At 59.0% G+C, this 22,128-nt stretch overlaps 11 protein-coding genes across 11 annotated transcripts in view; 5 read left to right on the top strand and 6 right to left on the bottom strand.

Annotated features, from left to right (window-relative positions):
* Positions 1–66: 66 nt before the first annotated feature.
* On the bottom strand, positions 67–1,656 carry PAN0_011c4222 (DUF543 domain-containing protein; the record flags this gene model as incomplete). The annotated part of the gene is made up of 5 exons (XM_014800192.1): positions 67–312; positions 625–959; positions 1,033–1,117; positions 1,191–1,424; positions 1,516–1,656. 5 exons carry the CDS (start codon positions 1,654–1,656, stop codon positions 67–69), a joined length of 1,041 nt encoding a protein of 346 aa, XP_014655678.1.
* Positions 1,657–1,757: 101 nt separating this feature from the next.
* PAN0_011d4221 (alpha-glucosidase) lies at positions 1,758–3,506 on the top strand (the record flags this gene model as incomplete). Its single annotated transcript, XM_014800191.1, has 1 exon — positions 1,758–3,506. The coding sequence occupies one exon, from the start codon at positions 1,758–1,760 to the stop codon at positions 3,504–3,506; it is 1,749 nt and encodes a 582-aa protein (XP_014655677.1).
* An 810-nt stretch (positions 3,507–4,316) lies between these two features.
* On the top strand, positions 4,317–6,143 carry PAN0_011d4220 (amino acid permease; the record flags this gene model as incomplete). The annotated part of the gene is made up of 1 exon (XM_014800190.1): positions 4,317–6,143. One exon carries the CDS (start codon positions 4,317–4,319, stop codon positions 6,141–6,143), a length of 1,827 nt encoding a protein of 608 aa, XP_014655676.1.
* Positions 6,144–6,201: 58 nt separating this feature from the next.
* On the bottom strand, positions 6,202–6,866 carry PAN0_011c4219 (copper-transporter-like protein; the record flags this gene model as incomplete). Its single annotated transcript, XM_014800189.1, has 2 exons — positions 6,202–6,719; positions 6,788–6,866. 2 exons carry the CDS (start codon positions 6,864–6,866, stop codon positions 6,202–6,204), a joined length of 597 nt encoding a protein of 198 aa, XP_014655675.1.
* A 903-nt stretch (positions 6,867–7,769) lies between these two features.
* PAN0_011d4218 (ferric reductase like transmembrane component) lies at positions 7,770–9,767 on the top strand (the record flags this gene model as incomplete). Its single annotated transcript, XM_014800188.1, has 1 exon — positions 7,770–9,767. One exon carries the CDS (start codon positions 7,770–7,772, stop codon positions 9,765–9,767), a length of 1,998 nt encoding a protein of 665 aa, XP_014655674.1.
* A 103-nt stretch (positions 9,768–9,870) lies between these two features.
* On the bottom strand, positions 9,871–11,703 carry PAN0_011c4217 (nucleoside transporter; the record flags this gene model as incomplete). The annotated part of the gene is made up of 1 exon (XM_014800187.1): positions 9,871–11,703. The coding sequence occupies one exon, from the start codon at positions 11,701–11,703 to the stop codon at positions 9,871–9,873; it is 1,833 nt and encodes a 610-aa protein (XP_014655673.1).
* Positions 11,704–12,845: 1,142 nt separating this feature from the next.
* PAN0_011c4216 (cytosine deaminase) lies at positions 12,846–14,027 on the bottom strand (the record flags this gene model as incomplete). Its single annotated transcript, XM_014800186.1, has 4 exons — positions 12,846–13,000; positions 13,092–13,162; positions 13,225–13,300; positions 13,370–14,027. 4 exons carry the CDS (start codon positions 14,025–14,027, stop codon positions 12,846–12,848), a joined length of 960 nt encoding a protein of 319 aa, XP_014655672.1.
* Positions 14,028–14,476: 449 nt separating this feature from the next.
* On the top strand, positions 14,477–15,605 carry PAN0_011d4215 (oxidoreductase; the record flags this gene model as incomplete). The annotated part of the gene is made up of 2 exons (XM_014800185.1): positions 14,477–14,598; positions 14,678–15,605. 2 exons carry the CDS (start codon positions 14,477–14,479, stop codon positions 15,603–15,605), a joined length of 1,050 nt encoding a protein of 349 aa, XP_014655671.1.
* A 120-nt stretch (positions 15,606–15,725) lies between these two features.
* PAN0_011c4214 (actin regulatory protein) lies at positions 15,726–17,381 on the bottom strand (the record flags this gene model as incomplete). The annotated part of the gene is made up of 2 exons (XM_014800184.1): positions 15,726–17,027; positions 17,118–17,381. 2 exons carry the CDS (start codon positions 17,379–17,381, stop codon positions 15,726–15,728), a joined length of 1,566 nt encoding a protein of 521 aa, XP_014655670.1.
* A 510-nt stretch (positions 17,382–17,891) lies between these two features.
* PAN0_011d4213 (ubiquitin-conjugating enzyme) lies at positions 17,892–18,606 on the top strand (the record flags this gene model as incomplete). Its single annotated transcript, XM_014800183.1, has 4 exons — positions 17,892–17,918; positions 17,999–18,113; positions 18,222–18,480; positions 18,561–18,606. The coding sequence occupies 4 exons, from the start codon at positions 17,892–17,894 to the stop codon at positions 18,604–18,606; spliced, it is 447 nt and encodes a 148-aa protein (XP_014655669.1).
* A 134-nt stretch (positions 18,607–18,740) lies between these two features.
* Positions 18,741–22,128, bottom strand: part of PAN0_011c4212 (calcium activated cation channel) — a gene marked incomplete at both ends in the record, with an annotated part of 3,976 nt that continues 588 nt past the window's right edge. The window contains 4 exons of the mRNA XM_014800182.1: positions 18,741–20,721; positions 21,103–21,355; positions 21,660–21,758; positions 22,110–22,128. The exon at positions 22,110–22,128 is cut by the window's right edge and continues 275 nt beyond it. Of these exons, the coding sequence (XP_014655668.1) occupies positions 18,741–20,721; positions 21,103–21,355; positions 21,660–21,758; positions 22,110–22,128 (2,352 nt within the window). The remainder of the gene's footprint in view (positions 20,722–21,102; positions 21,356–21,659; positions 21,759–22,109) is intronic.

Below are 22,128 nucleotides of genomic sequence, written 5' to 3'. Positions count from 1 at the left end.
TCCGCGCAGCTGTTTCATTTGGTCTTTGGCTGAGCCTCATCTTTGACGGTGGGTGGGCTGGGAGGATTACACGCCAAGCCTAATCACGCCAGCGCCCAAGCAGCCGAGTCCAAACACGACGAGCGTTGCGCCCCACACGGGGCGCGCCTTGACACCGGCCGGCAGCGGCGAGCGCCGCAAGGTGCCCATCCGATACGCCTCGACAAACGAGTAGGCGCCCAGACCGCTCATCGCCGCAAAGCCGGTCAGTCGACAGGCCAGGCAGTCGGATCCGGGCAGGCGGTTCGGCTCGAGTGACGAATGGATAGTGTACTTGTAGCGCAGGGAGAAGAAAGAGCAAAAGCTTCGTGTCAATCACGCTTTTCCTTCACAACACAGTCCAACGGCAGCCTCCCGCCCAACACACTGCTTTCGCCCTTGCACATCCGCTTGGCGGCGCACAGGACACCCACGGTCCTGGCTTGGCTCGGGGCGATTGGGCGCGACAGATATGGTATGCGCATGTTGAATTGGGTGTAGATTCGCAGGATTGGCATGCTGCATATACGCGCTGAAAAGGGTGGTGCCACGGTGGAGCAAGGGCGAAGCAGCTGGGGGCTGAGCGGAGGTTTAGACAGAGCGCACCTTGTCCTCGATCTTCTTTGCCTCGGCCTTGGCGGCGTCGATGGCCTGGCTGCCCTTCTGTTCGACCTTGTCGGCCACCTGGGCGCCCTTCTCCTGCGCCTTGTCGATGCCCTGTGCCGTCTTGTCCTTGGCAGCCGCGAATGCCTCGCCTGCCTTTTGTTGCAGCTTCTCAAACGTCGTCTGTGGCGAAGAGCTACTGGCCGAAACGTTGGCAGAGTTGTTCGACGGAACCACGCGCACACCGGGAACAGCGACAGGGTTGAACGAGCGCTCGCAGTCCGTGTATGCAGAGCCCAGACCAAAGCCGGTTCCGAGCCAGACGGGGAATGCACGTCCTGTACAGCCCAAAGTATAAGCGGATCAGCGATAAAGCACAACGGCGCGATGGACAGCGCAATCATCACTTACGTCGGAAAAGCAGCACCGAGAGCACAACACCGGCCGAGAAGCCGATTCCGGTCTTGACTACCGCATTGCTAATGCACAGGTCCGTCTGCAAGCGGATACGAGAGCAAGCATCAACAAAGTCTGCTAGAGCGAGGATGATGCTGCGGGTGAAAACTTACCTTTTGCGAGATGATGTCTTCGCTCGACACCTTCTTGGTGGATGTGGAGGGCTGTGTTGATGCCATGACTGCAATGCGAGCGACGAGGGAGATGGTGTTGATCTCGATGGCCGGCGCGAGATGGCCCAGGTGGAGATCGCATGGGCCCGCCTGCCTTTCGCTTTCTTCCGGAAATGCGCCTCGCGAGCCCTTCCGATTGGCAAGTCTTCCGGCGCTTCGATCGTCGTCATCGCGCTTTCCGGCCGGTATCGCGATTCGCAATTTTGAAATGTTACGCCGTAGCTGTCTATGTTTTAAAATCCGGCGCTCGGCGATTTAATCCCACCGGCCAAATTCGACAGCCGTGACCGAGGCGGTCCGCCAAGTGTACCAGCGCAACCTTGTTCTGCTGCTTCATGACCCTCTCGGTGCGAGCTCGGTGGTCAAAATCAGCCGCAGATCTGGCGCTGTGTCCCCGCAATCCCATTGTGTGGGGACACAGCGCATGGTCTGTGCCCTTTGTGCAGGACTCAAACATCCCACCACCACCTACTCTTTCCTCGAGTCGAGCCAAGTACAATTCGCAAAATGACGCCGCAAGACGGACGCACGTTCTGGTTCCGCGATGCTGTGGTGTACCAGATCTGGCCAGCGTCGTACAAGGACAGCAACAACGACGGCATCGGCGACATCCAAGGCATCATCTCGACGCTCGACTATGTCGCCTCGCTCGGCGTCAACACCATCTGGCTCTCGCCCATGTACGACTCGCCGCAGATCGACATGGGCTACGACATCTCGGACTACCAGGCGGTCTATCCTCCCTATGGCACGCTGAGCGACATGGACGAGCTCATTCGGGAGTGCCACGCGCGGGGCATCAAACTCATCCTGGATCTGGTCATCAACCACACCTCGGACCAGCATGCGTGGTTCCAAGAGTCCAAGAAGGACAAGACCAACCCCAAGAGGGACTGGTACATCTGGCGGCCGGCCAAGTATAGTGCGACGGGAGAGAGGCGCCCACCGAACAACTGGAGAGGTGCACTGAATCAGTCGGCTTGGACTTGGGAAGAGCATACGCAGGAGTACTACCTCCATCTGTTCACGCCTCAACAGCCCGACCTCAACTGGGCCAACGACGAGTGTCGACATACGCTCTACCGCGATGCGATCGAGTTCTGGCTAAAGCGAGGCGTGAATGGGTTCAGGGTGGATACGGTCAACCTGTACAGCAAACCTGAGGGACTACCTGACGCACCCATCACCGATCCCAACGCCGAATGGCAGAACGGCGACAGCGTGTTTTGCAACGGCCCACGCATGCACGAATACCTGCAGGAGATGGGCACGATCTTTGCGCGGTACGACGCCATGACGGTGGGCGAGCTTCCGTCAACTCCTCGCGTCGAAGATGTGCTGCGCTACATCTCGGCCTCGCGCAACGAGCTGAGCCAGGTCTTTCAGTTTGACATTTCGGCGCTCGGAAGATCGCCCGACGACTTTTATGCTCGGAGCGACTTTTCGCTCCAGCAGCTCAAGGAAGTGGTGGAGAGGTGGCAGAGGTTCATCGAGGGCACCGATGCGTGGCCAACGGTGTTTCTGGAGAACCACGATTTGCCAAGGGCGATCAGCAAGTACGCAAGCGATCGGCCCGAGGACATCACGGCATCGGGCAAACTGCTCGCCCTCATGCAGGTCGGATTGACGGGTACTTTGTACATCTATCAGGGCCAGGAGATTGGCATGACAAATGTCCCCCGCTCCTGGGGTCACGACGAGTACAAGGATGTGATTGCGATCAACTACTATCGGGATGCAGCCGCACGCGGTAGCAAAGAGACGCTTGTCAAGGCGCTCGACGATATCAACTTCCATGCGCGCGACAACGCGCGTACGCCGGTGCAGTGGACCTCGGCCCCACACGGCGGGTTCAGCGAGGATCCTGCAACGACGCCGTGGATGCGAACCAACGACAACTACACCAGCATCAATGTGGCTGCACAGGAGCAAGACAAGAGCTCGGTACTGGCGTTCTATCGCCACGCATTGGCGGTCAGGAAGAAGCACGATCTGCTAGGCAAAGGCGAGTTCCGGCTGGTGGGAAGGGAGCACGAAAAGCTGTTCATGTACATCAAGCTGCCCCAGGGAAGCAGCGAGGAGGAGAAAGGCGAAAGGGCATTCGTAGTGCTCAACTTTAGCAGCGAGATGCAGACGTACACCGTGCCCGAGGAAGCGGGTGGCGAAGAAGCCAATGTGGTGCTCGATAGTTCAGTGGATGGAAAGCGAGGTTCACTCGGCCCATGGGAGGGGAGGATGTACATCTACCACACTTAGACAACGATGACGGCAATCTCACCCGACCTACCTTAACGTTCGGATGGGCAAACGAAGCGGCAGACAAGCTCGTCGTGACTGCCAACAACATCGTCTTGACACAAAGTACGTTCACGGGCGCTGAAGCGCTGCTTTCGTCGTTCAAAGCATTCAGTGCAATCTTGATTCGAAGTGGCAATCGGGAGATCGCCGTGGTGAGAGCTGTCGGCTGTCAAAAAGACGAAACTTTCGTGGCCTAAATCCGAGAGAGCGGCTGTCAAACATGATTTGCGGGCGACAGGTCGGAATTTCGAGCCGTCGGTCAACTGCTTCGGCACTTGAGCTGCACCGTCGGAGGAGGCGGTCGGAATCGACTTTTGTCTCTTTCGCTCGCTAAAATCGCCGTTTGGTTCTGAATTTTTTGTGACTTTGCTGCCTCACCGGTGGCACCTTCTTTGCCAAAAGACAACGGTCCGAGCACGGCTAATGAAGGCACGTCCAATCAGCCGACAGCAGCCACTTCCCTTCATGCGGACCGCTGCCGCTTGCTCTCGAGCACGCCATCCACTTGGCCGCTGACGGAATGTCCCACCATCCCAAACTCGTACCTTTTCACTTTTCTCATGTCGGGCCTGTGCCTGACAGCCGAGGATGCCCTGCACCATGGCTACAGCCGAGCTGAGCCACATGGCGACAGCCCAACCTCTTTCCCTCGCGAATACTACAAGTACGAGGCCTTGACTGAGCACTTCCACCACCATCGAAAGACGTCTTTTTGTGTCTGCTCCGTTTCCTGCCGCAGCTTCGTAGCTCGGAGTGGCCATCTTCACCATGACTAACTTCAATAACGGCAACAGCGATGTCGTCGAGCATGCGCCTCAGTCGCGTCCCGCCATGGCTACCAACCTCTCGACTGCTTCCAGCGTTGGGAACAAGGACACCGAGTCGGAGCTGTCCAAAGTGGGGTCGCACACCACTACCACCACCAGCACTCACCCACCTATCGACGATGCTGTGCTGCAGCAGGTGCGTCTGCGCAGAGCGCTCAGCGAGCGCACCATCCAGATGATTGCGCTCGCAGGCACCATCGGCACCGGTCTCTTCCTCGGCAGCGGCAAGGCGCTCGCCACCTCGGGGCCGCTCTCCATCCTCCTCTCCTACTCGATCGTGGGCGTCGTCGTCTACCTCACCATGGTCGCCATGGGCGAGATGTCCACCCTCGTCCCCGCATCCGGTGCTTTCGGCGTCTTCAGCTCGCGCTTCGTCGACGAGGCTTTCGGATTCTCCGTCAGCCTCAACTACTGGATCAACGACGCCGTCTCCGTAGCAAGCGACCTCACCGCCTGCCAGATCCTCCTCAAGTTCTGGGTCAGCGACGACGTCTTCCCCGGCTGGGCCCTCTCGCTCATCTTCCTCACGTTCCTCATCGCCGTCAACGTGATCTCGGTGCGCGGTTACGCCGAGCTCGAGTACCTCCTCTCACTCCTCAAGATCTGCACCATCATCGTATTTATCATCGTCGGTATCGTCGTCAATGCCGGCGTCAACCAGACCCATTCCTACCTCGGTTTCAGGTACTGGACCATCGGAGACGCTCCCTTTGTCGGTGGATTTGGAGGCTGGGTCTCGTCCTTCGTCACTGCATCCTTTGCGTTTGGTGGTACAGAGTCGCTCTCCATCACGGCGGGCGAAACGAGGAATCCGTCCAAGACCATCCCAAAGACCATCCGAAACGTCTTCTGGCGTATCATCATCTTTTACATCCTCGCGCTCTTCATCATTGGTATCGACATCCCCTACAACATGCCCGGCCTCAAGTCAAAGTCCGCCGCCGTCTCGCCCTTCACCCTCGTATTCCAGCAGGCGGGCAGCCGCGGTGCAGCGAGCTTCATGAATGCCGTCGTCATGACCTCGGCGCTGTCGGCGGGTAATCATGCGCTGTTTGCGGGCACGCGCGTGCTCCACGGCATGGCCACCACGGGCCAGGCGCCCAAGTTCCTCGGCACGGTGGCAAAGAGCAGCCGTGTGCCCTGGGTGGCGCTCGCGTGCACTGCGAGCATTTCGGGCCTCTGCTTTGGCTCGAGCTACATCGGCGCAGGCGACCTGTGGAACTGGCTGCAGAACCTCGTGGGCGTTTCCAACCAGCTCTCCTGGGCCGCCATCGGTGTCTCGTCCATCCGATTCCGCAAAGCGATCATCAAGCAGGGCAAGCAAAGCTCGCTCGTCTACAAGAACTGGACGCAGCCCTGGGGCCCGTACGTCGTAGTCATCGCCTCGGTGCTCATGATCCTCGTCCAGGGTTGGACGGCCTTCCGACCGTTCAACGTGTCGGACTTTTTCTCGTACTACATCGAGATCGGCTTCTTCGTCGTGGCCTACGGGGGCTGGAAGCTCTGGAAGCGCACCAAGCTCGTGCCCATCGAAGAGATAGATCTGTACACAGACACGGTGCAGTACGAAAAGGATCTGAGGCGAAGGAGGCGAGACCTCATCCGCGACGGTGCGGGCGACCAGCTGCCCGTGCTGGTCGAAGACGACGAAGAGGCGGACGACGAGGAGCCTAGCGAGGAGGAGAAGAGCACGAGCGCGGAGCCGGTCGATAAGAAGCAGAAGGCAAAAGCATTTGTCGGCAGAGCAAGCCAGTACCTCTGCTTCTAAGCACAAGGTGTCACAATCACCAGCGGATTCATACCCATCTGTATTTCTAATGCCAACTTCATTCGCAACACACCGTGTGCGAGCGTGCGCCCGGAGCATCTGCGTCTTGTTGCAGCAGCGCGTTGAGCTTGGTCTGCGTCGATGGGCACTGTGCCGAGCTGGTGCGACTCGCCCGATCGCACGTGTCGGCATTGAGCGTGAAGGTGGCGAGCTTCCAGTCGCAGACGAACTTGCCGATGCCCGCGCCGAGGATGATGGAGAGGATGATGTAGCCGTTGAAGTACATGGCGAGCAGCATGATGATGTACGCCAGCCCGAACGTGACGGCGTGCAGCACGGCGCGTGCCAGCTGCTGCAGCGGCGTGACGCGGATCACCACCTGACGGGTCGTGGCTTCGGGAGGCAGGTCCGACTCGAGCACGAGCTTGCGCTGCAGCAGCTGGCGCGATAACGCCTTGTCGAACTCGACACCGGCACGGCGGAGCGCTTCGAGGCACACGACCATCAGCACGACGCCGATGCACGACACCGCAAACGTGGCTTTGGTCGTCACGTGCCATGACGAGGAGAGGAAGCCTGGCAAAAGAAAGGTCAAGGTGAGTTGGATGTCGGGAGAAGCGCAAGACGATTCGAGTGATACCTACAGGCATCGATGGTGTACCAGTTCCACAGCATCGAGATTTTGCATGAAGCACCCCCCATGCCGCCGTCCATGCCTCCCATGCCGGAGTGATTCATGATTCGAATCTGTCGATCGGGGCGAAGTCCAAGTGATGAGATGAGGCCGCGAATCGAGCGGGCGAGACGTGACGAGTTTACGATGGTGGCAAGAGACGAAGCGCAAAAGTCTCGTGGTGTCGCTATTGGGTATATAGTTGCCTCTGTTTGGTTGCTCGACAACGACCGGCGAGTTTAGTGCAGCGAAACAAGCTTGATTGTAGCTTTCCGTTGGTGCACGCAGCATTCGCCACTTTTCGTTCCATGCACTCCCACTGTCCGTACCCGCGCTCAAGCCTTTCAACACCAAGGCACAGTCGAGGCTACGGAGGCGACCGGCGCCTTTCGGCCTGATGCCAAGAAGTCTGGCTCGTCCCGACTCGGAGCGTTTTCCCCTTCCTCGCGCACCTCAACCGCACTGTTCCATGGCGTGTTTCTGACAGCTCACGGACCCTGAGCTCTACTGCGCTACCGAATTTCTGGTTTGGGCCTCGTCTAGCAAGCGAGGCGGCCCTGGAGCTCCTCGACACCATCCCCTCGGAGCCTTTTTTTTTCCACGACGTCGCTCGTTTGGCAAAGGCTCCGAGTCTCACGCTCGGAACGTGGCGCGTTACAAGACGAGCTTTGCTGTCGGTCTCGGCAAGGGAACAATGGTGTGGGATAACGCTTGCACAGGAAGGATCCGAACGAATCATGTCGACTGCTCAGCATGGAACCGTCAGGCAAACGCTTCTTGGCGTTGCAAGTACCGCTACAACAAAGCTTCACAGATTCTGAGCCCTCTTACTTTGTTTGCCACCACCCAACGAAGCAAGAGTTAATAAAGCTGGAGCACGATAGCTGCTCTCAAGAGCCCCGTCCCTCCGCCGAAACACCAGCCTCCTTCGTGCGGGGCCTCGATAGATCAAGATGTCGTTCGACGCCATCACCCGGCAAGCGCCCAACCTTGTGGCACGTCATGCTCAAAACTTCTCCGAGGCTGCGGTACTGCAGCCGCACTGGGGCTATCTCGACCGAGCGCTGCCCTGTTCTAGTGGCGCTGCCGTGTGCGCGTATCTCGATCTCGTTTACAGCGCCCACGACAGAGGCATGATCTACGCCGCCGTCTTTTGGCTACTCATCTTCGCCATCCTGTTCATTTGGGCTATTGCTAGGTGGTGTCGCCGATCTCTCCAGGGTGCCCCCATCCCAAAGGCCGATAAAGAGCAGGCGGGCGACAGTGTCGCGTCTCCACAGTCCACCTTCCAGAAAGCGTCCAAGGCCACCACGGCCGCATTCCGATCTTACCTTTTGCCCAACTGCAAAGGCGTCTACTTCTTCAATAGGGTGACAAGGACACAAGTCGTCGTGCTGGCTATCATCTCTGCGTACATGCTCATCTTCTCCTTTGTTGGGATGACGTATCGCTCATGGTCGGTTCCCACCAAGGGCAGCAGCAAGAACACCATCCGATCCACTCTGGGACCTTTCGCAGATCGCGTAGGTGTGCTGGCGTTCGCGCTTACGCCGTTGTCGATCCTGCTGGCTAGTCGCGAGTCGCTGCTCTCCGTCTGCACGGGCTTGCCGTACCACCATTTCAACTTCCTCCATCGCTGGGTCGGGCACATCATCTTTGCTCAGTCGGCCATCCACACCATCGGTTGGTGCATCATCGAAATCAGGCTCTACCAGCCACAGCCAGCCAAAGCGCTGCAACTGGTCCAGGAGACGTACCTCATCTGGGGTATCGTGGCAATGACGGCACTTCTGGCACTCTGGGTGCTCTCCACACCCTGGTGTCGCCGCCGACTTGGATACGAGTTCTTCCGCAAGGCGCATTATGTGCTCGCCATGCTCTTCATCGGTGCATGCTGGGGCCACTGGCAACACCTCAAGGTCTTTTTGTTGCCATCTTTGCTCCTGTGGGGTGTCGATCGCGCACTTCGGCTGCTGAGGACTGCTTGCATCCATTACGGCGTGCTCCAAGACGGATCGGTCGGATTCAGCACCATTCGCAGCTCATTCCAAGTCTTCGACGATGCACAGCATGGCGATGTGGTGAGACTCGACTTCGAGATTCCACACAGTGGCGATGGGTGGAAGGTCGGGCAGCACTTTTTCCTCACCTTCACAGAGACGAGCATCTGGCAGTCGCATCCCTTCACACCTCTCAGCACGCCCGCGTCCGTCAACCAGCGCATCAAGCATTCGTACCTCATCCGAGCAAAGGGAGGCGAGACCAAGAAGCTGGCAGCAAAGCTGCGGCTCAAGGCTGCAGGTACCGATTCGACAGGTGTCATCCTATCGGGGCCGTACGGTGGCGAGGTGCTCGACACCAAGCAGCTGACGGCAGCTAACGTCCTATGCGTCTCGGGTGGAACTGGCGTCACGTTCACCCTACCTGTTCTGACCGCCATTTCTCGCGACCCGCTGTACGCGCACCGCAAAGTAGAGCTCATTTGGGCAGTCAAGCGTCGTCAAGATATCGCTTGGATTCAAGATGAACTTTTGGCCTTGCTCAAGCTCGCGCCAACGATGTCGGTGCGCATCTTTGTCACGGGGTCCGCACAGACCAGCTCACAGTCGACAAGCCATGGATCGATTGAGAAGAGCCAGTCGGATTCTTCTTCGCTTCCAGGTGAAGACGTCTCGTCGTCGTTGGACGGGGCAGTCGACGCAAAAGGCGCTAGCATCGATCCAATCCTCTTGCAGTGCATCGCTGATTATGCGCGTCCTTCTCTGGAGGATGTAATCCCAACCTTCCTGCAAGAGACCGACAACGGCGCGACAAAGGTGTACGTCAGTGGTCCCGATTCGATGACGTGCCAGGCACGGTCCATTGTGGCTGCCGCAAACTCGCCGAGCAAAGTACTCAAGGGCAACCAGTCGTGCGACGTCGAGCTTATTACCGACGAGCGATTCGACTGATACACACGGTCGCCGCATGCACATTTTAAACAGTCGCATGCTATGCTTCGTGTACAATGGTATTCATTCTAGTGTGGACATTGACAAAGGAGCGATTGTGCGCCTATTTTCGGCCAAAGAAAGTTCCGGGTTGGTTCCATGCCTTCTTGGCAGCCTCTGTGGCTGGAGCACCGCTCTCCAAGTCCGGCACCTCGGCAGCCGGCTGATCCGAGTCGATCTTGACGTCAGATCCACTGTTGGAGGCCGCGTCGTCTTCGAGCAATTGCGACGCCTGCTCGTCTTCGGGCTCTGCGGGGAGGATCGTGTTGAGCAGGATCGCCAGCAGACTCGAGATGAGGTAGGGCTCTTCGACGATGAGCACGATGGCCTGAATCAGACCTTTGAGTCCGGCATTGCTACCGGAGTAAGTGAAGAAGTACGAGAACCAGCTCGGCACGGTGAGACTGGCCAGACCCAGACTCATGCCGCTCGTGGCAATGAAGCGCGCGCGTCGGTCCCATTTGGCGTACGCCATAATTCGGATACCGGCCACGGCAACCGAGCCAAAGAGGAAAGTGGTGAATCCGCCAAGCACGCTCGAGGGCATGGCAACGAAGAGGGAGGAGAATTTGCCGACGATACCCGCGAGGAAGAGCATGGCAGCGCAGATGTAGCCTGCAGTTCGCGATGCATTGCGCGTGAGCGAAATCACGCCCGAGTTCTGCGAGAAGGTGGTGAGGGGAGGCACCATGGCGAGACCTGCAAGGGTGGCAGAGATCGAATCCGCCAGCATGCCGCCCTGAATGCGCGACTCGAATTCGGTGCCGTCCATTGGAAGGCGAGATGCATCGCAAGAGGCAGTGACATTGCCGACGGTCTCGGCGACGATGACGACGTAGGCAGCGAGAAGCGGGAGGATGAGCTCGGGCTTGATCGAGAGGGGGAACGTTTTTGTCCACAGGAACGAGCCTGCGGGAGCATTGTGCATGAGCGTCGTGTTGAAGTAGCCCGTAGCTGCGGCAACGATCATTCCGACCACGAGACCGACGAATACGGATGCCGACTTGAGGAAGGGGCTGCCAAAGATCTCGCATAGGATGATGGTGAAGAAACTGGTGAAGCCAAGTCCGATGAGCGGCGCTGAGCCCCAGAATTGCATTCGGCTTCCGATCTTGCACTTGATGGCGTGGTTGGTAGCACACGGAGCCGAGCCACCTGCCCAGTTGGTGATGCCCGACTTGACGAGCGAAGCGCCGATCAGCGTGAGCATCATACCAACGATGAGCGGGGGAAAGAGCTTTCGGATGGCCTTGGGGGGGATGAAGGCCATAGCGATTGAGATCAAGCCACAGAGACAGCAGGTGCCCAAAAACGCACCCACTGCCTGCGGGCACGGCAGCTTGACACCATTGGCGCCCGTAGGGCAGTATCCGTTAGCATAGCTCTGTGCAAAGAACGAGAGCGCGATTGAGATGGTGGCGAAACTAGCGCCTGTGACGCTGATGATGCCCGTGCCGATGTAGTACTTTGTCTTGAAGATGCGGTTGCGCGAGACCTGGAGTGCCGTTCCGAACGCGCACCAGATTAGGGTCGATGCGATGAGGAACTGCGTGTCCTCCTGTCCCAAGTTGGCGCCGCTCGAGCCACCGATCAGCAAAGGAGGGGTAACAACTCCACCGGCCATTGCTAAAAAATGCTGAACGCCCAAAATACATGCGAGAAAGATGGGGAGGCGTGCGTTGACGGAGTAGAAAGGCAAACTGGTCGTGTCGGCTTTGCACAGGAACGGAACGGTCGGGGTGAAGAGTGCAACATAATTGTGGTCGCCGAACCAAGCGTCTCTAGTGCCGAGCGCGCGTACGCCGCGCTTGACCTTGCCCACAAAGGAACGGGCAGGAGGATCAGGCAGAGTAGCCAGCGAGCCCTCGTCGACGGTGACAGCAGGCTTGGCCTCCATCGTAGTCGTTTTTGCGGGATAAAGAGAGGAAGCGAGGGGGGTATAGGTTGAATTGGAGTTATGAAGGAGGATGAACAAGCACAGACGGTGGAAGGGTGTTTTGGTGATGTTCTTATACAATCTGGACAACTATCGGCTCGCTCGAGGATTGACACCGAGAGATGTCATGCAAGCGCGCTCGCATATGCACCAACACATGGCTAGCCGCCACACGGTCGCGTGCACACCCGAGACGCTACGCTTGCCCGCTTCTTCTGACAGCTCAGTACCTGCGTCGTCCTGTATGAGCGTGTGACAGTCTTAGCATTGACCGAGCTCCGCTCTGAGAGTCCGGAGAAGACCGAGATCACGTTCAGCATGAGGAGCATGCAGGCCTCAGACTGCCGGGCACGCTGCTTTGCGGGCGCCGAGAACAAGGCGGGGAAGCGATAACGAGGGGACTTGAAGTGGAAGGGGGCAGAGATAACGAAGGTCGCTTTCCCCTTTGGTGCCATGTGGCTGGTCCACCAGGCTTGCAACCCGAAGATTCGAAGACCAGGGAGTGGAAGGGGGACTCGTGTTCCTGACCGCCTGTCTTGTGTGGGGGATTGCTGAGACTTCATCAATTTCAAGGCTCGGGACGGGCTTTGACGCGCGTCCTCGCGGCTGTCAAAAATGGCCGCTGATAAGAAGCCAAATGAGGCTTGCCGTTATCGCACACGTGGCAATTGGCTGCGACCAGAAGCGCTCGGGACTTCAATTCTTCCGCCCTGGTCATGTCCGCTATCTCAGCACCTTGCTGCCTGCTCGCGAGCCCCCGCGGTGAATCCGAGGGGTCAACGGCCGGGTTTCCGCCTGGCCTAGACCCAACGGCCCGGTTCCCCACGCTGACCTTGGCCCAAAGTCCAGCCAGTAGCCGCCGACACAGGGCTACCTGGGATCTCGGCCGTGCCTCCTGGCCTTACCGCGGCCATCTCCGGTGATGCTACCGCTGAATGGAGGCTCCGCACTCACTTTCATCCTCCAAAGCGGGAAGACGAGCTCAGACGACAAGGGCGAATGTCTGCTACCACTCATGACGGACCACACGATCCTGGACTTGCATTTTGGGCTTTCACATTGAACGAAATGACACATTGAACGAAATCATGCAGAGTGTTGTGTTACAGCTCGAGGTGAAGTGGCGTGTGGGCGACAGGCTCGGATCCCACGCGGCTGTCCTCCGAGTACTCGAGGCGTACAAGCTTCTGCCAGTTGGGAACTGGCTCGCACGTCTTGACCCGAGCTTCGCCCACTTGCGTCCTCTCGCAGCCCACCGCTGCAAGTGCATTGGCGCAGACGAAGATCAAAGGCAAGTGTCAGTCTTGAAATGCTTTGGATGGCGTATTAGAGATTCAGGGGCGTCTTACGGCAAGGAGCAGACTCGTTGAACTGGTGCTGGAAGAACGGATCCGTCTCGTGTGTGAGGATGTTTCCAAGCCTGCAGAACGCGAGAAGAGTCAGATTCGTGAAAGCCTGGATGCCGGTACCGTGGCTACTCACATCAAAGTGGCATGGCCGAAGGAGTAGCTCTTCTCCAAAACCAAGTTGGAAGGAATGTAGATCTGGTTCCTTCCGTCTGTACCCGCCAGAACAAGACCGTCAGCATGCAATCCCGATCTGAAAAGAGAGCCCATTTGCAACCTACTTTCAGAGATAGTTCCGACGCTGGTGCCGTAGATGACCTCCTTGAAGCCCGCCCATCTGATGGCGCTCAAGCACATGGTGCATGGCTCGGCGTTGGTATACAAGCTCAACTGCTTCCATGCGGCAATGATTTCCTGTGGGCTGAGTCCCTTCTTGCGCATCACATTTGTGCAGTGTTGGATGGCGGTGATTTCGCCATGCTGCGTGGGATCGCCCGTCGATCCGACACGGTTGGCAATCGCGCAGATCAGCTCGTTAGACGTCGTGTTGACGATCGCCGTGCCAAACGGCGCTTGTGGGCACGGATGGGAGACGGGAGGGTAGTAGATGGCCGAATTGGCAAGCCGCATCCAGTGATCACGATCCGTCGCGGGCACCGAGTTGATCGACAGGCCAGACTGGAATTCGGGATGGAGACCTTCGCGGTATGCGCTTGCCTGGGCCGCCAAGGCCAAGCTGGTAATGATCGAGGACAGCAGCATGGTGATGGACTGGACAGGAGGTGTTTGCAGAGAGTGGTAAAACGAGTTGGTGGTCAAGAAGTAGACGGCGTCAACAAGCTTTGTGTAAGGGGAAAGCCATCCGCGCAAATGCCAGAGGGAAAGCTTACGGTGGTTGCCGGTGACTTGAGTTGCCAAAAGGTGTCGTCTGCTTGCCATGCATAGCATGCATGAGTGGGGCGGGGTGTCAGCCGTCCCGGAAGGACTTGGAAATGCCGCGGTGAATCCGCGCTCCCCGCGCATTTTGTTATCTTATCACGCCGTGCGCCTCCATACTTCTGCACTACCTTGCTGGATTCGGCTTTCTGCGAGCCCGTTGATTTGCACAGGCGCGACTCGAAGAAACGAGACTGTGATGCCTCGTTCGACAAGGCGTTCGGGTCAGTTGCCGCTGACAAGCCATGGCTAGCCACGAGCACCTTGCTGACTTCTTGCTAGCCAGCTCGAGGTTTCTCACTGCCTCGACCTCGGCCTCCATTGACCTTGTAGCTAAGGCGCACGCTTGGTGGGGCACCTACTTGTGGCTCACAAGCTTATAAGATCCCGGTCGGGCGCATCCCTCTCGCTCCCCCTCATCACTCTCGTCCCTACAAACATCACAAGAGAACATGACGAGCTTCATTACAGACGACCAAAGTGCGGTGCCGTGCATCTCGTTGCACGATTTCACCGAACGTCGTGCCGAGATCATTGAGCAGCTCATGGATGCCAGCACGCGAATCGGATTCTTGTAAGCTTCTTCTCCCTCGACTTAATCAGCACAGCTAGACTCTTGACTGACCGTCTCGGTCTTGCTTCGTGTTTGCCAGCACTCTGGAGAACCACGGCGTTTCGGCGGAGCAGATTCAGGATGCGTTTGCGCTCTCGCAGCAGTTTTTCGCGCTGCCAGACGAGGTCAAGTCCAAGACGCCGCTCAACGGCAAGAACATGGGGTGGGAGAAGGGAGCTCAGATCCGGCCGTCGACGGGTACGGCTGATCAGAAGGAGTCGATGCAGCTGCAGTTTGCGCGCATGCAAGGAATGTGGCCCTCGGACGACGACTTGTCGGGCTTCCGCGCAAGGGCAGAGAGCTTCATGTCGACCGTGCAGCAGCTTTCGGTCAAGGTGATGGAATGCTTCGCCGAAGGACTCGGTCTGCCGTTGGACACTTTCACCAATGGCACTGTTGATCCGGGTGTAGGAGATTCGCAGTCGACGTTGCGACTGCTGCACTATCACAGCGTCGAAGGCAAGGAGTTTGGCAACAACTTTTGGCGAGCTGGCAGCCATGCCGATTTCGACGTGCTCACCATGCTCTTCCAACGCGATGGCGAAGGTGGACTAGAGGTGTGTCCCGGAAGAGAGGTGGTGGGCGACTTTGGACACGGAAACACGTGGACCAACGTCGAAGCACGCAGCGACCGCATTGTGTGCAACATCGGAGACCAGCTTATGCGATGGTCCGATGACCGGCTCAAGTCGACATTCCATCGCGTCCGACTGCCCAACAAGGGCGAACCCACGGGCCCACGATACTCGATGGCCTTCTTCAACCAGGCGCGCAGCGATGTGGTGATCCAAGGACCCAAAAAGAAGTATCCGCCCATCACCGGAGCCGAGTTCATCCGACAGGCGCTGGAGAGAAACAAGCTTGGTATTAGCGCGCAGGCATCGGCAGCGTCTGGTCGAACAGACAAGCAGCCTCACTCGGATGCGCACGATGCTGTCGCAGCTTCGCGCACTGTGAGCGTCAACTGAACCAAGACACAGCCCTCGTAGATTTTTTGACACGATGAATGGCGAAGATGCATAAGATTTGAATTGCTGTGCGATCGGGTGAGGTGCATTCGACGGGAAGCACGATGACGCTTTAGAAGACTACCAGTCGTCGTCGGAACCCTCTTCGTCGGAATCGCCCATGTTCTCCTTGCGCTGGCTGAGAGCAGCGGCGAGAGCGCTGGCAAGGTCGCCATCACCTCCGCCAGCGCCGGGTGAGTCTGCGCCGGACGAGGCGACGGCACCGCCTGCGACAGCGCCGGCGGCAGCGCCAACAGCGGCGGCTCTGCCGGGCGGCGGAGGCGCGTTTGCGTCGGTCTTTTTGAGGTTGTGCACGCTTTTGCCCTGGATGGAAGCGAGAAGCGCACCTCGACCGTCCTGAGGAGGCGGCATGGGCGCAGACGCGCCAGCGGGTGGAGGCGGAGGTGGAGGAGGTGGAGCACCGCCTCCCATGGGCGGTGGGGGTGGTGGGGGCGGCGGGGCACTGCCACCGGCTGCGGGACGCGCAGGAGGAGGGGGCGGCGGAGGAGGAGCGCTGGAGGCGGCGGCGCCCCTGGCGGGAGGCGGAGGCGGAGGCGGGGGTGGAGCGGCGGCTGCAGCAGCTCCCGAACGCGGTGGAGGTGGCGGAGGAGGGGCGTTGGAGGCCGAGGCGGAGGAGGCGGTGGCAGCGTGGCGAGACCTTGGTGCGGGAGGAGGAGGAGGCGCTTTGCGCTTGCTGGTGGGAGCCGGGGGAGGCACCTTTTTAGCTTTGGGAGCGGCAGGAGGAGCGGGTTTGGCAGCGGCGCCGGGCCCTCCGCGTTTGCCGACAAAGTCCTTGATGAAGCTCTCGTTCTGACGAATGTCTTTCTCGCTGATGCCGAGGCTTCCGAGCTGTTCGAGGAGCGCCTGCCATGTGGGATCGACGTTTTCGGAGCTGAAGCCGTGCTCTGCGGAGAAGCCCATGTGGGCGACGTGCTTGAAGCCGGATGGAGCACCGATCATGGACTTGTCGATCTTTCCGCCGGAGGATGCCTTCTTCTTTTTGGAGGAGGAGGAGGAGGAGGAGGACTTTGACTTTGCGTACTTGGAACGGTTTGAGACCTTTTTGAAGAGTTCGTTGGCTTCGGACTCGTCTGCGAAGGAGAAGCCGATCAAGCAGGAGTCGCCCTCGAAAGAGTGGAAGAAGGTGCGGTCCTGGTTGTACTGGAAGCCATCGTAGAGTTCGTGTTCCCAGATGACGCCGCGGGTGCCCTTGAGGTCGACGATCTTGAAGTAGAAGGTTGCCTTGGAGAGGTCGCGGACGAAAGCGATGGCGCCCTCTACGCCAGCGTAGCTCCACTGGGATGGGTTTGGATGGGCAGCATAGACGCGGCCTACGGTTGCGGTGATGATCTTGTTGTTGGAGGAAGGGATGGCGGACTTGACCTTGGACTTGTCCGAAGAGGAGATTGTGGAGGAGGACGGCATGGTTCACGAATGGCGGTAGTGCTTTTCGCCGGTCCAGCGCGCGATGACGAGATAGGTGGTGAGGGGGATGAGGAGCGGTGCAAAGAAGATGCAGCTGTAGGGGAAGTGGAGGTAGATGGGTCGAGGCGATGTTGCGGCGGCGGCAGCAGAGGAAGTAGGGATGCAGATGGGGACGAGGGCGAGCAGAAGAAGCGCTATGCTAGCGGCGAACACCAAGCGGGCTGCGTAGAGGCGTGCGGCGGGGTCGGACGAAGAGGCTTTGTGGGATGCGTCGGAAGAGAGGTTGCGGTGCGGATGACGCTGTGGGAGCATGCGGTGGATGCGACGAGTCGAATGCGTCTTGCGGCGGAGACTGGCTACCGGAGGCGACGAGGTGAGGAGGTGATGCGCTCCGAATTTGGTAGCAGTGACGGATGGTGATGGACGATGGTGGAGGCGAGGCGTGTGTGGGTGCAGCACTGCCCTGGTTGAGGTGATTGCATCACGCCGCGTTGTTGGCCCAAGCTCGCTCGACTCTTTACTCGTCCGTGGCTGAGCGGCTGAGCCTCGATTTTCGAATCCCAAAAATGTCGACCGCGTTCGATCACACAATTTGTGATTTTGGGGAGCGAGCGACGCGTGGGAACGTGAATGGAATCGATTGCGGCGGCTCAGTAGTGCAGTCGGCGCACCGTCCACAATCACACAATCCCGCCTCGCAGCCAAATTGTGGAGTGCCGTGCCGAGCCGAGTCGACAGCGGCACTCCTTCCCGCTCGCCTCATCTCCTCCACCATCGCTTCCCAACTCTCCAGCTTGGCTCAGCTTGGCTGCCTCCTTCGCCATGTCGTTGCCCAAACGAATCATCAAGGTACGTCGCCGTCTTCGTCGCTCTTCCGCTGCTGTCTTGCACTGACTTGTCTCCTCTTCTTGTGGCACGCACCTACTCAGGAGACCGAACGTCTCATCGCCGATCCCGCTCCAGGCATCAGCGCAACCCCGCACGAGGACAACCTCCGATACTTTGACGTCGTCATCTCTGGTCCCACACAGAGCCCCTTCGAAGGTACGTTGCTTGACCTACCGCTCGCCTCCATCCCACCTGGCTGCCGCAGCTGACAGTATCCGATCCTTGCATCCCTGCATCCCTGCATCCCTGCCTCCCTGCATTCAGGCGGCGTCTTCCGTCTCGAGCTCTTCCTGCCCGAGGAATACCCCATGTCCGCGCCAAAGGTGCGCTTCCTTACCAAGATTTACCACCCCAACATCGACAAGCTCGGCCGCATCTGTCTCGACATCCTCAAAGACAAGTGGTCCCCAGCGCTCCAGATCCGCACCGTCCTCCTCTCCGTCCAAGCACTGCTCTCCGCACCAAACCCGGACGACCCGCTCGCGAACGACGTCGCCGAACACTACAAGAAGGACGAAAAGGGGTGAGTATCCTCCTTCATCCACCGCGCACCTCCCCACTCGTATACGCAGAGCTAACACCCTTTCCCACTCCGCCCTACAGAGCCATCGAGGTCAGCAGACAGTGGACAGCCTTGTACGCAAAGTGATACCATCCGCATCCGTTTTCCCTCTTGTCCAGCCGCATGCACACGCGTTCAGTCTGCCTCTATGCAATTCCAACATTGTATTGTCTCGCTAGTATTGTAGGCATTTGCCCGTACATGGTCCGCAGCGGCCGTTGTCACTGCTGTTTCATCATCCCGACAATCTCGTCAAACTTGGTTCGCGAAATCTGCATGCCTCCACTGCCTTCCAGCTCGGGAACAATCGGATCCTCCTGCGTCCCCTCGAGCATCGAGCTCGTCGGATCGTTCTCCTCGGCCTCGAGCAGCGGCAGCCGGATCGAGCCGCCGTTGCGAGCCGCCCTGCTTTCGTAGAAGGCGATGCACATGAGCGGCAGCGCAAACAGCACCGACTGCACACTGTGGTTCAGCTTGGCGTACGTCTCGTGTGGCAGCACCCACTCCAGCGGCGCAATCACAAACGCCTCGAGCAGATTGAACGGCGCCGCATAGACAAACTGGTCCGGCGCTCGCACCATCGCAACCACCTTTTGGCAAAAGAAGGCCGCGTACACCTCGTCCGCCGAGTCCACTACGTCGCTGTACGCCGTACCGAAGAAGGCGATGAGGATGTTGAGCAGAATCACCGCCGTCACAAAGCAGTAGGCGTAGTACAGAATGTGGCCGTACGGGTATCCAAACGCATCCTCGTTCGTCAGTTCGAAATCCGCCCCGCCTAGCAGTGACTGCGTCAGCACATCAATGATCTTGACCACCACATTGTCCACCGTCGACTCGTCCGCAGCGTCGAGCGCCAGGAACGCATGTCCGAACCCGACCATGACCAACGCGAGCAGCGTAAAGAAGATCGCACTCTCTTTGAACATGCGCAGGATGATCACCGTCAGCGTGCCAAAGTACACAAAGCCGTCAAACACCTTGAGCAGCTGCACCCAGATCAGCGGTGCCACGCACGCCAGGAACTGAAACGCTCGCAGCTCGTACGAGTCGGAGCGCTTGCCGTGCGACACAAAGCTCGCCACGCGGAAGCAGAACGAGACCATAAGCAGTCCGTCCGTGAAGAGGTCCATCACGGTCCAGAACTCGACCGCGCCAAGCCCTCCCATCTTGACCCAGCGCGACGCATCTTCCACCAAGTAGCCCGCCGCCATGATCCACAGGATCGCTTCGAACACGTCGAACGACTTGAACGTCCTCGTCTGCACCGTAAAGATGGCGAGGAAGAAGATCCAGAGTACAATGTTGGTGATGTACGAGTACTTGGGTACGCCCAAGCGCGACGGATGGAAGTGCGACAGGAATGCACCGTCCTCCTTCTTGTCGTAGGGCTCGAAGTAGGTGTATCCGCCCGCCGAGTACTTTTGCACCAGCGTTCCATCCCAGATGGCCTGCGTCGCTCGTCGCGCCTCGATGGATGCCAGCACGGGCACGCAGTTCTGATCGATCGCAGCTTCCAGAGCGGATGTGGGCAGCGTCACATCTCCGTCGCTCTCGAAGCGCCGAAATTTCTTCGTTAAGCAGAGGTGGTAGCTTCCGACACTCGAGGACGCCGAGTCGATCGAGCTACGCTCAATGTGCGCCACCAGCCGCTGTACGAGCACTTCGCATGCGATCGCACGCTTGCGGTTCAGGCCGTGGTCCAGCGGCTGCTTCTCGGCATCCTCTTCAAACTCCACGCGAGCTTCCAGCAACGCGTAGGGGACAGCATCGCCAAAGTCGCCGCCAAGCTCGTGGAAGGCCGAGATGGTCTTGTCCGAGATGAGGCCCTCGGCTCCTCGCACTCGCTCTTCGTCGACGTCGCGATCAATGAGCCGAGCCACGAGCGATTTCACCCGCCGAATCAGCGCGGTGATGATGGCCGGATGCACGTCGAGCGCAGCATCCAGCTGTCGAAGAGGCTGATGTCCATCCAGCGACGACATCCTGACGAGTCTTTCGCGACGCTGGTGTTGCTTTTGCTGCTGATGCGACGAGAGCGCGAGAGCTGATATGGTGCCAAGGTCGCACAAGATGGAAAGAGGTCTGCAAGAAACGCCCGAGGACGGACTCCTTCTTTCCTCGTCTCCGATCCGCTCCCATGAAAAATCGCAAAAGTCTTCGAAAAAGGTGGAGGCTGGATGGCCATATCGGCGCACGTCCCTCATGCATGCGTCGCGTCACGCGATCTGTCGCCAAAGCCAGGCTCGCATCTGGTGCGAAATGATATGCACGAGTGATTCCAGACCCATATGCCGTTCCAGCTCAGAGGAGCGCCAGGGTCTTCATGCTTGCTGCCAAATATGAGAACCTGGGCATGTCAAGGAGAAAAGCGTGAGCCAAGTAATGATTTGCTGCCTACACATGCATGAACCACGAACCGGGGCATGTGCATGTCATGCGTCGTGAGCGACCCCCGCCCTTTGTCCAGCAGGGGAGAAGTCGTGCCACTCCCCTTTCTAGGAGCATGACTCGGAGGACAGATTTATGGTGTCCAGAAACATATCCTAACAAAACGGTAGCTGGCGAGGAGCAGCCACCTACCAACCACCCTGGGTGGCTGAGGGGTGGCTGATGATTAGAAGCCACCCGGGGGGGGGTGGCTGCTGGGTGGCTGATCCCAAATAGCCACCCGGCGCGCGCTGGAGGTGCGCGCGCAGCCACAGCAGGTCTTGAGGGCGAGCGAGCGAGGTGGTGATGGGCAGACGGCGGGGGCTGGGGCTGGGCGGCTGCAGAGGCGGGGTCTGAGTGGCCGCGGGCGGAGAGGCTGGTGGCGGAGGCGTGGACGGCGGAGGCACTGCTGGCGGCGTACGCAAAAGGACGCGGCGTTGGAGATGGAGGCACCGCGACCAGACGAGGAATGTCTGGCAATGGTGAGCGCCGACTCAAAGTGAGCACGGCGCTCTGCTTTTGGCGACCAGCGGGCCGCCTCTCAGATGCACCTGCAGGCATTGAAGGCGCGCGTCACAAGGAGCCGGCAGGGCTCAACCAGGACAAGCTACGCCCACAACGCCAACAGGCGCAATGGAGGGGCTCGCTGGCGCGCGCATGCGGCCAGCAGGCAGGACGTTGGCAAAGAGTTGCCAGTCGTGCAAGCTCACCGTATTGCACGGTGGCCACCACACGAGGGTGTTCCTGGTCGTCAACCGGGGGCAACGATCGCTCGGCTGCACCACGGGAGCTGTCGACCGTCGAGAGGTCTGCCCAGAGTGAGCGGTCGGGTGAGCGATATGAGCAGCGGTGAAGAGGGGAGGGGGGGGGTCGATACGACTGTGTGCAAGACACGGAGGAGTTGTTTATACTTGCACGCGCGAGTCTTCAGCGTATGCGCTGGAACGACCAATGGTGAGCAACAGCCGGGTGAGGTTCCGGACTGTGCTGTGTGTGTCGTACACCCGCGCGCGACGTGCACACGCGCGGGTCTTCCAGCTGGTGAGGCTGGGAACGGAGTGCGCCGAGAGCTTGAGGATGTACGTGTGACAGAACGGTTCTGTCACGCGCTGCTTGCTGTCGAGGAGAGGGAAGGGCGAGACACGCCAGGCAACACTGACCGTTGCTGGCGTGGGGCGT

This window comes from Moesziomyces antarcticus (assembly GCF_000747765.1).
Source record: "Moesziomyces antarcticus DNA, scaffold: scaffold_v10011, strain JCM 10317, whole genome shotgun sequence".
NCBI lineage: Eukaryota > Fungi > Basidiomycota > Ustilaginomycetes > Ustilaginales > Ustilaginaceae > Moesziomyces > Moesziomyces antarcticus.
This window is presented reverse-complemented; position numbering and strand designations above follow the sequence as displayed.